Source organism: Condylostylus longicornis, unplaced genomic scaffold, assembly GCF_029603195.1.
Source record: "Condylostylus longicornis isolate FDR11 unplaced genomic scaffold, ASM2960319v2 ptg000038l, whole genome shotgun sequence".
NCBI lineage: Eukaryota > Metazoa > Arthropoda > Insecta > Diptera > Dolichopodidae > Condylostylus > Condylostylus longicornis.
The window spans coordinates 4036146-4052803 of record NW_026578007.1 but is presented as its reverse complement, the minus strand read 5'-3'; the positions used below and the strand labels follow the sequence as shown (position 1 = coordinate 4052803).

The 16658-nt window shown below is 22.1% G+C and overlaps 1 protein-coding gene across 6 annotated transcripts; it reads left to right on the top strand.

Moving 5' to 3' along the window:
- The first annotated feature begins 636 nt into the window (after nucleotides 1-636).
- Nucleotides 637-16408, top strand: LOC129609157 (purine nucleoside phosphorylase). Of its 6 annotated transcripts, none has more exons than XM_055521056.1 (3): nucleotides 637-1074; nucleotides 13845-13892; nucleotides 15273-16408. In XM_055521056.1, the coding sequence occupies exons 1-3, from the start codon at nucleotides 944-946 to the stop codon at nucleotides 16138-16140; spliced, it is 1047 nt and encodes a 348-aa protein (XP_055377031.1). In that variant the 5' UTR covers nucleotides 637-943; the 3' UTR covers nucleotides 16141-16408. The 6 variants fall into 6 exon arrangements, with proteins under 6 accessions (XP_055377031.1, XP_055377033.1, XP_055377032.1 ...); XM_055521057.1 differs by lacking the exon at nucleotides 637-1074 and adding an exon at nucleotides 5867-6036; XM_055521060.1 differs by lacking the exon at nucleotides 637-1074 and adding an exon at nucleotides 11919-12516.
- The last annotated feature ends 250 nt before the right edge of the window (nucleotides 16409-16658 follow it).

Here is a 16658-nt window from a genome sequence, read left to right as displayed (position 1 = left end):
TTAATTTTTTCATTATATTAATAATCTTATAACAATTCATATAAGTACAATAATATTATAATATACTTAGATTATATATCGGGAACATATACCTTTGCAAATAATATGTCATATTATGTAAAAAACTACATAAGTATGTTTGTGTTATATCAAAATACATACATTCATATTATTGTCTTTTATTTTTCAAAATGTAAACAATATAACATAACGGTATAATATAAATAAGCACAAATTATATTAAATAATTATTATCAATTAATACAAGACAACATTCGGTACGAACTTATAGGTACATATGTATATTAATTTATTAGCAAAAATATATAGTATAACAGAACATACGGAGAAGATGTCGCTGTCGGCAGCTCACATCGCAACAACACTATGCACTAAAGCATATACTTATGTACATATTACACATATGCATCCATATGTAAATAAGTATATCAGAATACACACATATACAATTAATATTGTTATGTTATCATTGAATATAAATTAAAGAGAAAAATAAAAATAAAATTATAAATAGAAAAAAAAATATAAATACGATCATTAATCCAGCGGAATTTAATAGTTGCTTTTCAGTAGCCAAACTGTAAACAATAACATAGTGCAAATAAATACAAAATACATTTTAAAAATAAAACAGAACTAAGAATATTATTTAAAAAAAAAACTAAATATTTATTATTGAAGATTATTGCAAAAAAATTTCCTTAAAATAAAAATTTAGAAAGAAAACAAGATCAAGAAATTTGTGAATAAAATTATTGCAATAAAGACAATTAAAAATTTTTAAAATACCAAAGAAATAATTTGTTTAAGAACTATTTTGGAAAAAAAAAATTAAATTTCATAACTATTTACCAGTTATAATTTTAAGTACATATAAAATTATTTTTGTTTTACACAAATTTAAATAAAAGTGTTATTCAAAATGACGGGTCTTTCAAATAATGTTTCATCAACAAATGTTATCAATAATAAGAATGTTATAAATGGTTCAGCATTTAATAGTACTGATCATAACGGAAATGCTAATGGTTATACAGCAGCTGAAAATTTATGGTAAGTTTTCATTCACACGTGCTTTTTCTTTCCGTATAAAGATTGGCTTATATTACAATTAAGTATATTATCGACAATTAGTATAATTTTCATAAAATTTCGTGTCGTGTCTGTATTAGAAGTTAAAGACCTGTTGCTTTTATCATTCACTTTTTAATTAACCTATTTTTGGTATCATCATTTAAAAATAAATTGTTAAAAATAGTTCTTTTTAAATTGAAAAAAAAAATTCATGATATAAACAGCTGTTCACTAATTTTTTCTTTGGTAAAAGGTTCACTCATTTTTCCTTTCAATAATTTTTTTTGTGACAATGTTAAAAGAGCCTTAAATTTTTACAGAATAAAAATGTAAACGTTTCCAGATTGTTTGAAATTAGAAATGTTTAGAATATTTTAAACTCCGTAATTTTTGTAAGGAATTCTTACTCAATAGTAAAACTAAATCATAAAAATCAGAAGTTGTAGAATTCAACTTCTTGTCTGTCAGAAGTAAAACAGAACTCAACAGAAATTAAGTTGTTTTTACTCAACAATTAAATTTGAAAACTAAATAAATTTGAATTTTATAAAACACATAAGCATATACAAACATGATGTTATATGTACATAATATTGTCGATAATATATAAATTTACAGATTAATTTTGTTTGCCACAAAAACTGAAAACACACAATTGTATTGTTTTTGATCACATTTTGTTACCAAAAGAAATTTTAAATTAGCCTATGTAATTTTATATTAAAGGATTAAGGTTATTAATTTTAGATTATCAACTTTCACTCACTTTATGCTATATTTATCTATGTGCTCATTCCGACTATTTGATATTAACATGTCCAATTTTTATTTTTATTAAAATATGATTTAGATAAATTGCTTATATGAAATTTATATAGATTTCACAGAGGGTGTTTATAATTTTTTTATTTTTCTGTGTTATTAATTTAAAATTAAAAGAATATTTAAAGTATTATTTCTATATTTTGTAATATTATTTTAAAAACCGCATAAAATTATATTATAAAATATTAACTAAAATTGAATATAAGCAATTAATGAAATTTCCTAAAATTTCTTATTGTCCTTGCCAAATACATACTACTAAACCATCATTAAATGTGCTTAGTAATTCTAAAATTAATCTTAAATGAAATTAAGTTAATATAATTTATCTTAAATTCATTTATTTTGATAGCAATTCGCTTCGTTTTATATTTCTGCAAAAATTGGAGAGATGTTTATATATTATAAAAAAATATTAATATCAATGGATCCTTTTAGAACAATAAACGAATTATTTTTATATTGGTCCTTATTATGAAAAAATTCGATGTACGATATGCTATAGAAATATCGTTATCGTTTTATCGTAGTATTATGAACCGATAAAACCGATAAATTAAAGTAAAATGATAAAATAAAAAAGCTTTATTGATGTGTATACTATTTTGTTTGAGAGATCAAAGATTCTTAAATTAATACGAACTCATACTGCTATATGAAAAATTTGATAATAAAGAAAAAGTTTACCATAGACAAGTTTTGTTTTAAATAAAGTAAAATAATACAATGTTATCAGCTGAATTTTGTTTTTGAAGACGAAGAAAAAGAACTGCATCAAGAAGTAAGAATCACACGAAGAAGGATTAGAGATATCTTGTATAAGGTCTTATACTATTTAATTCAATGGAAATTTCTATTCAAAATTTATCGGCACAAGTTTTTGAACAAACATTTCTTGCGATATCTAAATTCTTCTCCATTATTACAGTTATCCTATTTAGTTTAGATTACTAACAATTCTGTTCCTAAAAATACAAAATCAAATTTATCTTTACTTATAGTTTTCAATTATGTTAATAATAGTGAAATACTTATATTTTTTTAATTTTATTAACTAAAAAAACTACTTGTAAAATTCTTATCGTGTGCTATCGTTTACTAAAAATTACCCGATAAAAATCTATGGGGAAATCCCAAAATTAAATTTTCATAATATGATAAACGGGAGTTTACATGCATGAAAATCATATATAGGTATGTAAGTTTCAAGGAAGTTAAATAAGCTTAAGTCATAATAAGAAAGTCGTATAACATTTTTAACGTATATTACTATTACTAGGAAGTAGTGAAAAGCTTAATAATGCTTAATAATATCTTTAAAAGATATTACATATAGATAAATAGTTGTTGAAATTTTTATAAGGTTATTACATCATAGTCATTCATTATTAATTATCACAAACAATTAAATTGATTTGACACCATTTATTTAGGAATATTCTGAATGTTATATTTTTAAGTTATTGCAATGCCCTATCATTACAACATGAGAAATATATACAAAGAATGCCAGTAATAATAGTTAAAGTTAATAAATATTGATGATAATGTTGGTAATAAAATAATTCAGAGTATAAAAAATGTACAACGTAATTTTATACCTTAGCATACGGGCGATCATATACCAATTTTAAATATAATTAATAATAAAAATGTTAATTATCTGTCATATAATCTGGATAAATAACTTTGTTACATTAAAATATGCATAAAATTCTGATTTAATTTCTGACATAAAAATATTTTATATTAGAATATTTTTTAAGGTCAAACAAATAATTATGAAGAAATGAGAATTTAAAACAACATTCTTTAGAAATTTCAACATCATTTTTCATTTTCAATTAATTTAATTTAATTATATTTTAATTGCATAAATATGTTTTAAAACTTTAAAAAATTAAATGTTTTTAAAAAACGATTAAATAATTGCACAATTTATAATATGTTGCAATAATTTATTAAAATTACTGTTATTAAAAAAAAAATAAATAATTTTTAACATAAAATTTCTATGCATAAATTTTATCATTAGCATAATTTAGGTGCATTCACAAAATAATTTGAAAACACTTTCACATATAACATTTTCTTTATTTTTAGCAGTGTATAATGCTTTAAATTATATTTGAAATATTGTATGTATAAACTGCAAGCTTTAAATGCAATATTTTGCTTACATATTATGTTCTCTTGTTTCTTAATAAATTTATTTCGATTAATTTAACTTCAATTTATAATTTAAAGGTTGCATGCTGAATTTAAAGAAAATAATTATGGTTTAAATGCATCAACATTTGACGGCATGTAAGTTTCACATACATATATACTAAGTTCTCAAGATACGACATCTTCTAATATGATATTTTTTTTGTTTTTGCAAGACTTTATTGATTTTTGAATAAAAATCTATATCGAATTTAATTATACGGCAAATCTAAAGCACATACTTCAATCATGAACTCTTTCTAGTTAAAAACACTAGCCAGTAGTTAAAAATACGAATTGAAGTCATCGCTCAATAATGTGCTTTAGATTATCAACTTAATCAGATTTTATTTGATTTATTTTGTTACAACATTGCATTTTATTGGCTTCGTTATTTAAACTGTACTACTTCTTTTTTAAAAATAGGTAAACTATATTATAAAATATATAATTCACTTTTTGTTTCCATACATTTTTTTTCCTCCTCAAACGACAATTCGACTTACGGCATACACGTAAATTTCTGGAACCAAAAATGTCGTATCTCGAGGACTTAGTGTACATGCATATACATTCTTTTTTTATTCTACAATATTAGTAATTTAGCAATAACAACTGAGACTGTAAGATTCTCTTTAAAGATTGCATAAATTTAGTAAATGATTAGGGTAACTACTACTAAACCAGGATTTAAAGAGATTGACCTCACTCTAGTTTTTTTGTGCAAATTACGTTTTTAAGTCAGAAATTAATTCGGCTCCGAAATTCAAAAATCAAGGAAGTATTAACATTTTGTTTTAATATTTTTCCTTATAAAGGAGGATAAATCAAAATTTTATTTACTTTTTATTTGTCTTTTTTATTTTGAAACAAATTAAGATCTCTAAGATGCATCAGTTGAAGCGATAGGATATTATTCAAAATTTTATAGCTTATTAAAAAATATGAAATTTGAAAAAAACTTAGACATAAATGGCAAAAAATTAAAAAAAAAATACTATAAATCATAAGCTATAACATCAATTATAAACCTCTTAATTGAAACTAACGCGCATTTTAAAGTAGCTTCAATTTTCTACTAAAAAACAACATTTTAACAACAATATAAGAATTGTGGCAGAGTGCCAAAAATAGAAAAGTTACTTTATATACACCAAAAAAAAAAAACATTTTGCAAAATTGAAGAAGAAAAATATAATTCAAGATAAACCTGTTGGAATTATTTCCAGCCAAAAGGAAACTAGAACCACTCTGTGTATATACAATGCAATAATAAAGAATTGTACACTACATGTTTTATCAAGCTTTGATTAAATACATTATCAAAATTATCAAGAAAAAATTAATAAAACTATATGAAAAGCAACGGTCTATATAACAAAAAAAAATATATATATAGAGACTTGAACTCAAATTAACATTCTCTCTATTAATTATCAAATAAATATTGTTATTTAATATTTTAACGCTTGAAAAACTTTTACATTTTCATTTAAAGCAGTAGCGCAATCATAAAAATTAATAGAAATTCTGCAAAGAAAAAAACAATTCAATAAAAATAATTTCCAGCAAAACTAATTCCCCTGGAAATCAATTTTTTTTTTAGATTTATGTTAGACGTCGTATTATTCAGACACGTTTTCTCATTAGATGCGCGAAAGCTTTTAATTGAAAACATAATTATTGTTTTGAAAAAATTTAATTATACGTAAAGTGTTTTGAAATATTTGCAAAAAATTAAGTGCTTGTAATATAAAATCGTGGTAATTTGAAATTTAACTTTAGTATTTTTCTGAATTTGTAATAATTAATAACATATAAAATGGAAAATTGTGGAATTGTAACAAAAAAAAATAATTTTAATAGAAATGACATTGAAAATAATATCAATGAATTTTATTGTGACGAGTAAGATTATTAAATTTAATTAATTTTTTTTTATTAAAGAAAATATTATTTTATGGTGATGGTTCATTAATTTTTAAGAATGTAAAACAAATGTTTAAATTACATACTATTATTAAAGTGTTATAGTTACATAATAAATAAATTTGATAAATATTGTGACAAATTACAAGTTGTATTGACATTAGGCAATAGAAACATGCCCAATCTCAATAGAACTCAATATGCTTTTTAAGTAAGATCAGTAAAATTTCAAAGATACATACTAAATCAAGAAATAAAATTGTGGACATGTTTAGATCTTATTTTATTTAAAAAATTAATTCAAAAAAAGAAATATTATCTCTCCATTTCATAGTGAATATCGTTAATGAACTTCATATTCCTATTCACGTAAATTCACTAATTATTAGATCATATCAAATTGAAACATTTGTATCTAAAGAAATATCTTATAGCTCAAAGATTTCAAATTTATAATTTATGTACAATAATTTTTCTTACTTTTAAAAAATTTCCCGACATTATTGAACGATAATACTTAAAACTAATATTAAAAATTAATTAACTAATACAAATATTTTTTAAATTAATTTAGTTAATCTATTATCATTCTTAAATAGAATTTTTATATTTTCCTTTTTTCTAAATATCAAATAAAATTAATTGAACGTTGACAACAACAAAATAGAAAATATAAAACAAATATTTGAAATATTTCAATTAAAATTTTAATTTATGTTTCCATAATCTTCCTTCTATTACGTAATTAAATAAGAGATGAAAAAAATCATTATCAATTAAAAACAAATGTAATATACAGCAATCCCTCCTATAACGTAACCTCTTACTATATAATTTCGATATATGTAAATTTTATTTTTCCTACCTATTTTCACTTAATGTAATTTTTACCTCGTTTTACGTAATTTTAAAATAATTTAATATGCAATAATCTTTTTTTTTTCATTTAAATTTCTTTCTTTACCAACAGACAACTTACTAGTTTAGGCAAATATCAAGTAGATACATACATATTAGTCATATTAGTTTAGTTGGACCTCCTATAATGTAATTTCACTTAACGTAAAAATGTTTCGGTCCCAAAAATTACGTTATAGGAGGGATTGCTGTATTATAAAAATTTAATCAACAGTCAACACCCATATTTTGAAGTGCGAAAATGTAATTCTAACATTCATTAACACACAAATTTTGATATGATTATAGCTAAATATCGCAAATCTATGATAAGCTTTGAAAAAAATTCTACCCATTAAATATTTAATAAAAAGCACCACATACTTATGTAAATAATATTTATAATCATAATATTTATTATCATAATATTTATTATCATAAATAAGTATACCGTTATTATAAAAACAAAACAAATAAACGATTTTAAATTTTGCGAAATTTATCAAAGTTCACCTTTTTGTTAGTATAGATATGAGTTTATGAATTTTCCAGATACCCATATAACTACATACAATTATTTCATTTTCACGTGTACAAATACTAACAAAATTTTAATCACATGTGAAATATGTATAAATTATTTCTTAGATTATCTAGAATAAGGAAAGTTTAAAAAAAAATTAAATCGATACATCAAAATATCGATAATTTCTATTCTTTGTATCTCTTTAATTTTATTACAAGTTGTACATTGTTAAACTTAAAGACCTATACATAACTTATAATAAAATTTTACAAAATATTCGTAAAAATCTATTTTAATTTTGTGTTTTAATTTTAAAATGCAATTTTAGATTAGAATTTGTAGTTACTTTTATTGAGACAAAAATTTTTAAACCAATAAAGCAGAATCAAATATCACAAAGTATTGAATTAATTTTTTTATAATAAATTCTATTCGAGAAAATGGCAATATTCTTTTTGTATTTTCAAACACAAAGTTTTGAAACCGCCTTTAAACTGTTGGCATTTCTTTTTAAATTGACATTATAAATAATGTTGTTAAAATAAAAATTCAAAAATTAGCGTAATGTCAATTTAAATATAAACTAACACATGCTCAATCTAAAGTACAAATGCACAATCTCTGTGTTGCAAAAACGCATTCTACCTAACTCAAAATGTGTAACATTGTAAAAATTTTAAAGATACGGAATAGTGCCATAACTCAAATATATGTTAAAATTGCGCGATGCGATTTCAAAAAAACTTTATTATTTTAATTTTTCTTTTCTCTTCTTATTCAATCGATTTTAATTGACTTAATTGAAAATAATAATCGATTCAATTTAAAATCATTTTGTAAATATTAATCTTTTTTGTTTTTTATTTAGGTTTTCATTATTTAATATTTTTAAATACGAAAAAATAGTAATAAAAAATAGAAATAGAAATAAAAATGTATCAATTATATATACACTTTATATTAAGAAGTGTTTTTAACCGCGTCCATGCCAATTTTGCCAATTATTTCGGGTCGGCAAACGACTCTCTTTGTATTTACTCAAAAAAAAATAAATATACTAATTACAAATACGTAGAAATTTTCGATCGGCGAGAGAAAAATATTTTTGAAACGCGTAATTTTCACAAACACTACCAACACTCTGTTTATCATTAACATAATATTTGAGTATGTAAGAAAGTTCATTATAAAATTATAAAAATAGATTCTTATATGCATAATATCTTTTTTCGTAAGATTAATATATAAACGTATTTTAATAAATAAGCAAGGTATATCAGTATAAATGTATGTAGGTATAATTTTGTAGGATTAAGTATGTGTATATGCTTATTAATTTCAATAATTTATTTAATATTAACATTAACCTTGACAATGAATTTTATAAAAAATCAAATTAATACTAAAAATTTGACGTTTTTTTTTGCTTAATCTTTTATTATAATATTTCATCATTTGTTAATTATGATTATTTACATATGTTATAAATATACGTATTTGAATTAAATTCATTATCTTGTTTAAAATATAAAGTTCAAACTACATAATTATAAACTTTAATTTCTAACACAAATAATTTTTTATATTTTTGATATTTGTTTCAAATAATGAGGAATTGTTTTTGTGAAATGTTTTTTTTTTTAGTTTTACGTATTATGGGGTGAATTTATTGAAATATTCGAAATTTTTAATTTTACTTTGATTCTAAATTCAGTTATACATTTTTTAACTGCTTACTTAAAGAAATGAAGTAAACAAATTTTAAAAACTATTTAGAAACAAACCAATAGACTTTTTTAACCCCAACAATTATTTAAAATATTTTCAAAATTACTAATATTCTAATATACTACGTTACATAAATATATTCTCAAGAGCTTATACATTCATTTATTTAATTATACGATCAAAAAAGTTCAAATTTAAAATGCTATAACATAGCAATATTATTATATATAGAAACAGATTGTTTATCTCGCTATTTTACTCACCAATTGAGGAGAAAGTGAATAACTACCATATATTTTTATAATGTATAATTTTCGAGTTAGAAGAATTTTTTCCTAATGCGTATTTCGTTTTGTTCAAAAATTTGTACAAAATGAATTCACTTTGTTTTTAAAAATGAGACGTTCCGTCCATAATTTAAGAAAAAATTCGAAAATCTAATGACTGAAAAAAGGAGTAATCTTAATGGAAAAATAAAATATCCATTAGAAGTGAAAATGAAAAAAAAATGAAGTGAAAGAGTGAGATATATTCCAGAATTTTCATTTTTCCACCAAGATACTCATTTTTTCAATCAGATTTTTGCACTCTTTCTCAAAAACACATACCTTCCAAAACATTAGTCAATAAATAGCGATTGATTTTTGGACACATTTTAGAAATAACGAGATATGCATTACAAAAACATTTTTCGCATTGAAAAATTTCATTACGCAAGTAGGTAAATAATATTCACTCAATTTTTTCTCACTTGGCGTTAAGATAGCGAAATACACGATCACGCCCTAAATGAGTCGAAAATAACTCACTCTCCTACGATTTTCTTTATCATTTAAATTCCCATATGAATATGTTACTTGTTACTAATATACATTTTTAAAACTACTATAAGACATTGCGTGCTTAAAATAACAGTTGAATATTTCAATATCTCAAAAAATTTCCCTTCATAGCTATATTTAATTACATATATACAATTTACTTACTCCTATTTAAATAACAATTGCATATTTTACATTATTTTGCATCTTTTAACCGAACGGTCACAATAATAACGTGATGAAAATTTGTTTTTCATTTACATCAATATTTAGAATATTTTTTCAATAAACGCGATTAACAATATTGCATATCAATATAATTATTTCAATATAGTAGTATCTGACCCCAAAACTGATAAAGTACATCAAGTTGTTTTCTTAAAATTATAGATGAACTTCATCAATTATAAAACAAAAATTAAATTTATTTTTTTTATTTTAATCATGAAATTGTTTTTTTCCATAGTGACCGACCCCCTCCGGTAGCTAATGATAATATTGTTGAAATGGAAAATAATTTTTTTTTTTATTATTTATAATATATTTTTACTTTTATTTTATTTTAATTAATTTTTTCAATTTAATAAACGCCTGAATTGATAAAAAAAAATTTAATTACTTCTATTTACATATAAATTTTTCCACATTTGTTTTTTTTTTTTTTTGATTTTAATTTACATATAATGCAATTTTGGGTTAATTTATTTTCATTATTGATTTTCAAAATAAAAAAAAAAATCGAATATAACAAAGGAATGGAATATTTATTTGTGATTTAAATTTTTATTTACGAATAAATTAAAAAGAGAAAAAGAAAGTTGAATAGCAACTTGAACAGTAAGTTCTATGTGTTTAGCATATTTGAAATTTTCTATATTTAAAAATTGTTTAAAAATAAATACTACAGAGTGTCGATAGGTAAATTTTGAGATGAAATCACACTGAAAAGTTAAATAGAATGAAAGAATGAATCTATGTATTTTGATCAACATTTTAAATGTTAGAATTTTAATCAAATAGTAGGGTTATTTTCTTTTTCAAAAAGAATGTTCTTTAAAAAAACAAAGTTCTGACTAACTACTAGAATGCAGTGGGTACGTTTAATGAGAACTGCTGACACTGCAAAGCAGCTCTTTTAAAAATATAAAATTTTAATAGCAGCATTTACTAAAGACATGCAAACATTTTTGACTACTATAGAACAAACGATAAATTTTTGCAGTTGTCAATCAATACCAAATCATTTTTTTTTATTTTAAGTCAGAAATACGTAAGACTGGTGTGTTTTTTAAAAGACCCTAGAGTTGCAGTTAATACTGTAAAATAATTTAAAAGTTTATTTTAGGCTGTATAATATTCCGTACTTCACTCTTTAAGAAATTCATATAAAATTCTATTACTACTGCAATCTACTATAAATCACATTTAATATTTTATATTACGAAAGAATATATTCTTTAAAATTGTCCTTAATTTATTCACGCAATTAAATATAAATAAATGATTTATAAAATCATAATTCAAAATTTCTTGCTTGTCATGATTGTTTCAATACACGCTCGTTCATAATAAAAGTGTATGTAAAAATTTTACGAATTTCAAGTAAACATTGTCCTAAATTCACTTAAAAGTTTATATAAAATTATTATTAGTTTACTTTTTGATAAAATTTCTACTTAAAAAATAGTCAAATTTGTTTATTATATCGCATTTTTACATATTTTCCAAACATACATAAAACAAATACATAAATTCATAAAATGTTCTTATACTTATATAATAAAATTTTCAACCGGCTTTTTCAATTATAAAAAAAAAAAACAAAATAAAAGAATCAACACGTGAAACATATGTCTGATTACATATTTGCATATAAAAATATATCTGATGTCTATATAAATTACATTTATGTAAATTAAAAATATAATGTACACATGTTTTAAATTAAAAATAACACTATTATGTATTTAGGGAGAAAAAGAAAGACAAGACTTATTAAATTTATATAAAGAATGTAAGTAAATAAAATATAAAAGACTGCGCACAATCGTAATTCCGGCAATAATTTTTTGTAAATATCTTATGTATATACCTATAAAGATAAAATATAAAAAGTATACAATTGTATGATTAGTGTTTTATATAGGCATGAATTGAAAAAAACATATGGATATATTTTTTTATAACTAGTACATATCTACAAAATACACCTATAATTTTGAATTGCTTTTTTTTTTTGTTTCTATAGTAGAAACAGTTGCAAACTCAATTACCTTGCGTGAGGTCATGGATTATATGGTAACAAGACCATTACCATATTAATAAGAATTTTATTCGGTTTTTTTAATGTACTTAAAAAGAAGGGAACAAAAATTTTAATTCAAAATTTTGAAATTAAATCAAGCTCACTTATTTTATTAGTCGAACTTCTTAAAAAAAAAAACGGTTCAAAGTGTTAAAAATAAATCATTTTTGTTTAAAAGAAATGTAAGAAAGAATAAAAAATTTTTAAATTTATTGATTTTGATATTGATTGGAAATTTAATTTATTAAAACCGTTCCACGAAAATTTTATTACGCAATGTATTGTTGTTATTACACACACGATTTTATTTAGTTAAATGCAAATTGTAATGTTTTAATTTTGGAGGCTTTTACACGTTTACACTAAATTTTTTTAACAAAATTGTGCTATTATCTAATACTAGTTTTAAATAAGTAAATAAAAAATTATTTTTGACATTAATTAGCTTACTAATACTCTTGCCATAATTATTATAATTGAGTATAATTAAATTTTTTCTACAATATGCTTTTTTTCAAGAAATAGTATAATGATTTTTTTAAATTGTTACAGAAAAAATTAAATTAATTTTAATATAGATCGTGTACAATATATGTATATAAGCTACATTCATAAAATAGCGTATATAAATGTGAACAAAATCATTTGTTAAATGTGTTTTTGTTAGCAAGGATGTTACTTTAGTAAAATTTGGTAATTGAATTTTACGATAATCTTAGAGTCTTCATTGATATTATAATTTTCATTGTCATACGTTGTTAGGTACATGTATTACAAATACATAATTTTACACGATGAATAACGTTACAAAGTATTTTTTTGATTTTATTCTAAATTTCCATCATATTTACTATTTTCACCTAAAATAAAAAATACTTTTAATAAAATAAATATAATCGAATTTTAAATTAAATTTTATACTTACCTTAACATTTTTATTTAAAGCTTCAACTTCTCTGTAAAATGTATTCAATCTAGGGTAAATTTTAAGTAACATATAAAAATTATTTTTTCCGCTAGATAATAATAAAATCCATATGAGGTCATTTTTTACGTCATCATTCAATAAATTATAAAATCGCTAATATAATAAATATTAACATTTCCTTATTATATACAATAAAATTCAGTTCTGGGTGAATTATAAGAAATATATATATGTATGTATATTGTTTTTATTTTTTTTTTTCAAGAAAATTTCATCCCTGTTTTTGTTTTGATGATTTTTATGTCGTTTTTTGTTATGTATATGTAATTTTGTCACATTATCACATTCTACATTATTTTATAAAATTGTAACTTTTTTACAATATCAAGTGTGTTTCCTATATAATAAAAAAAAAATCTCACTATAATAATAAGTCACATAATATAACAGCTTTTAATTAATAAGCAATGTTTTATTATATTCACATCTTGTCCATACACATCTTTTGTTAAAAATTTGAACTATTTGGTTTATTCTGAAAAAAATTTTTATATTACACTGATCATTTATATACAATTACAGGGCAAATCAAAATAATGATGATTCTACAAAACCAAGGAGTGATGATCAGTTAGTATTTTGTTGTTTGATTTCCATGAAAAGTAAAAATGAAATTTAATTATTAAAAAAAAAAAAAAATTATTAAAATTTTGACCATCAGGATGTATTTCGAAACAATCTACAATAAAATTTCTGTAACAGCGTAAGGATTTTTGCACAAAAAGAAAAAAACTGTATTGTATGACTATTACCACCTTTAAAATGCTATGTGATTTATGTATAAATATTTTAAATGATTAACGATTTTTTGATTAAGTGTTATAGTTGATGTTGTATTTTATAATTTCATATAACATGTAAAAAGACAAAGTTCAATTTAAAATAATCGAAAATTCAAAATTTAAAATAATATCTCATTTATTAATATGGCTATCTTCAACTATCAAATGGAACTGCTGTATTATTTGATCTCATATAGTTCATAGTTTCACAATTCGATTCTTAAAATCGTCTGTTAAAGATGTCTCTCATAATATTGCAAATATTAAATTAATATAGCTATTCTGTATATAAGTCTCATTTTCAAATACATATAGCCTTATTTTATTTTAAAAATCAGTGTGTCTAATACAATAATTTCCCATTTTGTTGCTCACACAGTGTTTCATCACATTTCTTTTTATATTATCGCTAATTAGTATTGCAATTAATATTTTAATATAACAAATAATTGCTGCCAACGAAAGCATACTACAATTTTAATTGCAGATTGCATTACATTTATAAAATTTATTTTATTTGCAATAATTTTTAGTTAAACCATATTAACAATAAATGAAAAAATGGATGGAGACCAATCAAGATTTTACTTAAATTAAATTAATGATAATTGACATTCTTAATTCGATCTGGCCTTTTATTTAGAAATTAATTTGAAATTTTGTTTATTTTTATATCCGATACTTTAGCACTATGATAAACAAATTGAACCAAATAAAAACGAGGACTTTGAGGTTAAAAAAATATTTTTTTACTAAAACTTAAAAATTCTTGCTTTTAAGAATAATAATTGTGTTTAAAAACTATCACTTGTGTTAATAAGCCTATTAAAAACTATAAAAATAACAGTAATTATTATAAAATTAAAATTAATATTCAAATATTTTGCCGAAGCTATTAGATTCAGTAGTTATAATTAAGATATTGAAAAAAATAAAAATTCCTATTTTTGAATTATTAGAAATAAATTGAGTATCATCTTGTTATTAACCTTTTTGCTGAAGTAATAATTTCCAAATGAAATCCTCCATGTATCAAATCAAATCCAAACAATTACAACCTTACCAAATCTTTATTAAAAAAATTTTTGTTTTTACTTTAAACATATTAAAATAAACGAAAGTTGGAAATTTCAGCTAATCAATTTTTTTTTTTAATTTTTTTTTTTAGTTATTCATATGAAACAATCAAGGAAATTGCTGACTTTTTATTAGAAAAAACTCAATTACGCCCTAAAATTGGTATAATTTGTGGTTCAGGTTTAAATTCATTAGCTGATCGTTTAGAAAATACAGATGCATTCCCATATGAAGAAATTCCATATTTTCCAATTTCAACTGTTGAAGGACATGTTGGCCGTATGGTATTCGGTTATTTGAATGGTGTACCAGTAATGTGTATGCAAGGACGTTTTCATTATTATGAAGGATATCCGTTAGCAAAATGTTCAATGCCAGTACGAGTAATGAAATTGGTTGGTGTAACACATTTATTGGCAACAAATGCTGCTGGTGGTTTAAATCCAAAATTTAAAGTTGGTGATATAATGATTGTACGTGATCATATTAATATGATGGGTTTTGCTGGTAATTCACCATTACAAGGACCTAATGATTCAAGATTTGGACCACGTTTTCCACCCATGGCAAAAGCATACAGTAAGGATTTAATAAAAATATGCAAACGTATAATTAAAGATATGGGTAGTGAAAATGATGTACACGAAGGTGTTTATACATGTTTGGGTGGACCAAATTATGAAACTGTTGCCGAATTAAAAATGTTAAGAACAATTGGTGTTGATGCAGTCGGTATGTCAACTGTACATGAAGTTTTAACAGCAAAACATTGTGATATTACAGCATTTGCATTCAGTTTAATAACAAATAAATGCAGTTTAGATTATGACAGTAGTGATGAAGAAGCAAATCATGAAGAAGTTGTTTCAGTTGGCCAAAGTCGGCAAGAATTCTGTGGTGATGTTATATATCAAATGGTTAGAGCTATTCATGATGAAGAAATAGCAAAAGACAACTAAAAAAAAAAAATATGTATATTTTTTCAACATATAATTTTTAACTTAAGGTAGATTTTATAAGCCAAAACTTTAAATTTATGATATGTATAATACATTATTTTACAATTTTATAATGACCAGTAGAATAAAATTAGATTTATTAGATTGTTACAATTAGAATATTAAAATAAAAAATAAGAATGTAAATCTAAAATACATTTAAGGAAAGTTTACAAAACAAAAATTAAATATTTATAAAATGTTAATTTGATTTTAATATTTAAAGAGAAAAATTTATTTTTAAGACGGAAAGTACCAATAAAAAAAAAATTGAGACAAATTTTATTAAAATTGTAAAACGCTTTTTTTCATATGCTTTAATATAATCTTCAGGAAGTTGCATATTAAAATTTAAAAACCTGTTACATCCTAAAGCAAAAAAAACAGAGTTTGAAACTTTTAAAACACATAACTATCGAAAATTCCCATAAATCCAATCACATACATTCGAAATTGATTACAAAAATTGTGTAATTTTC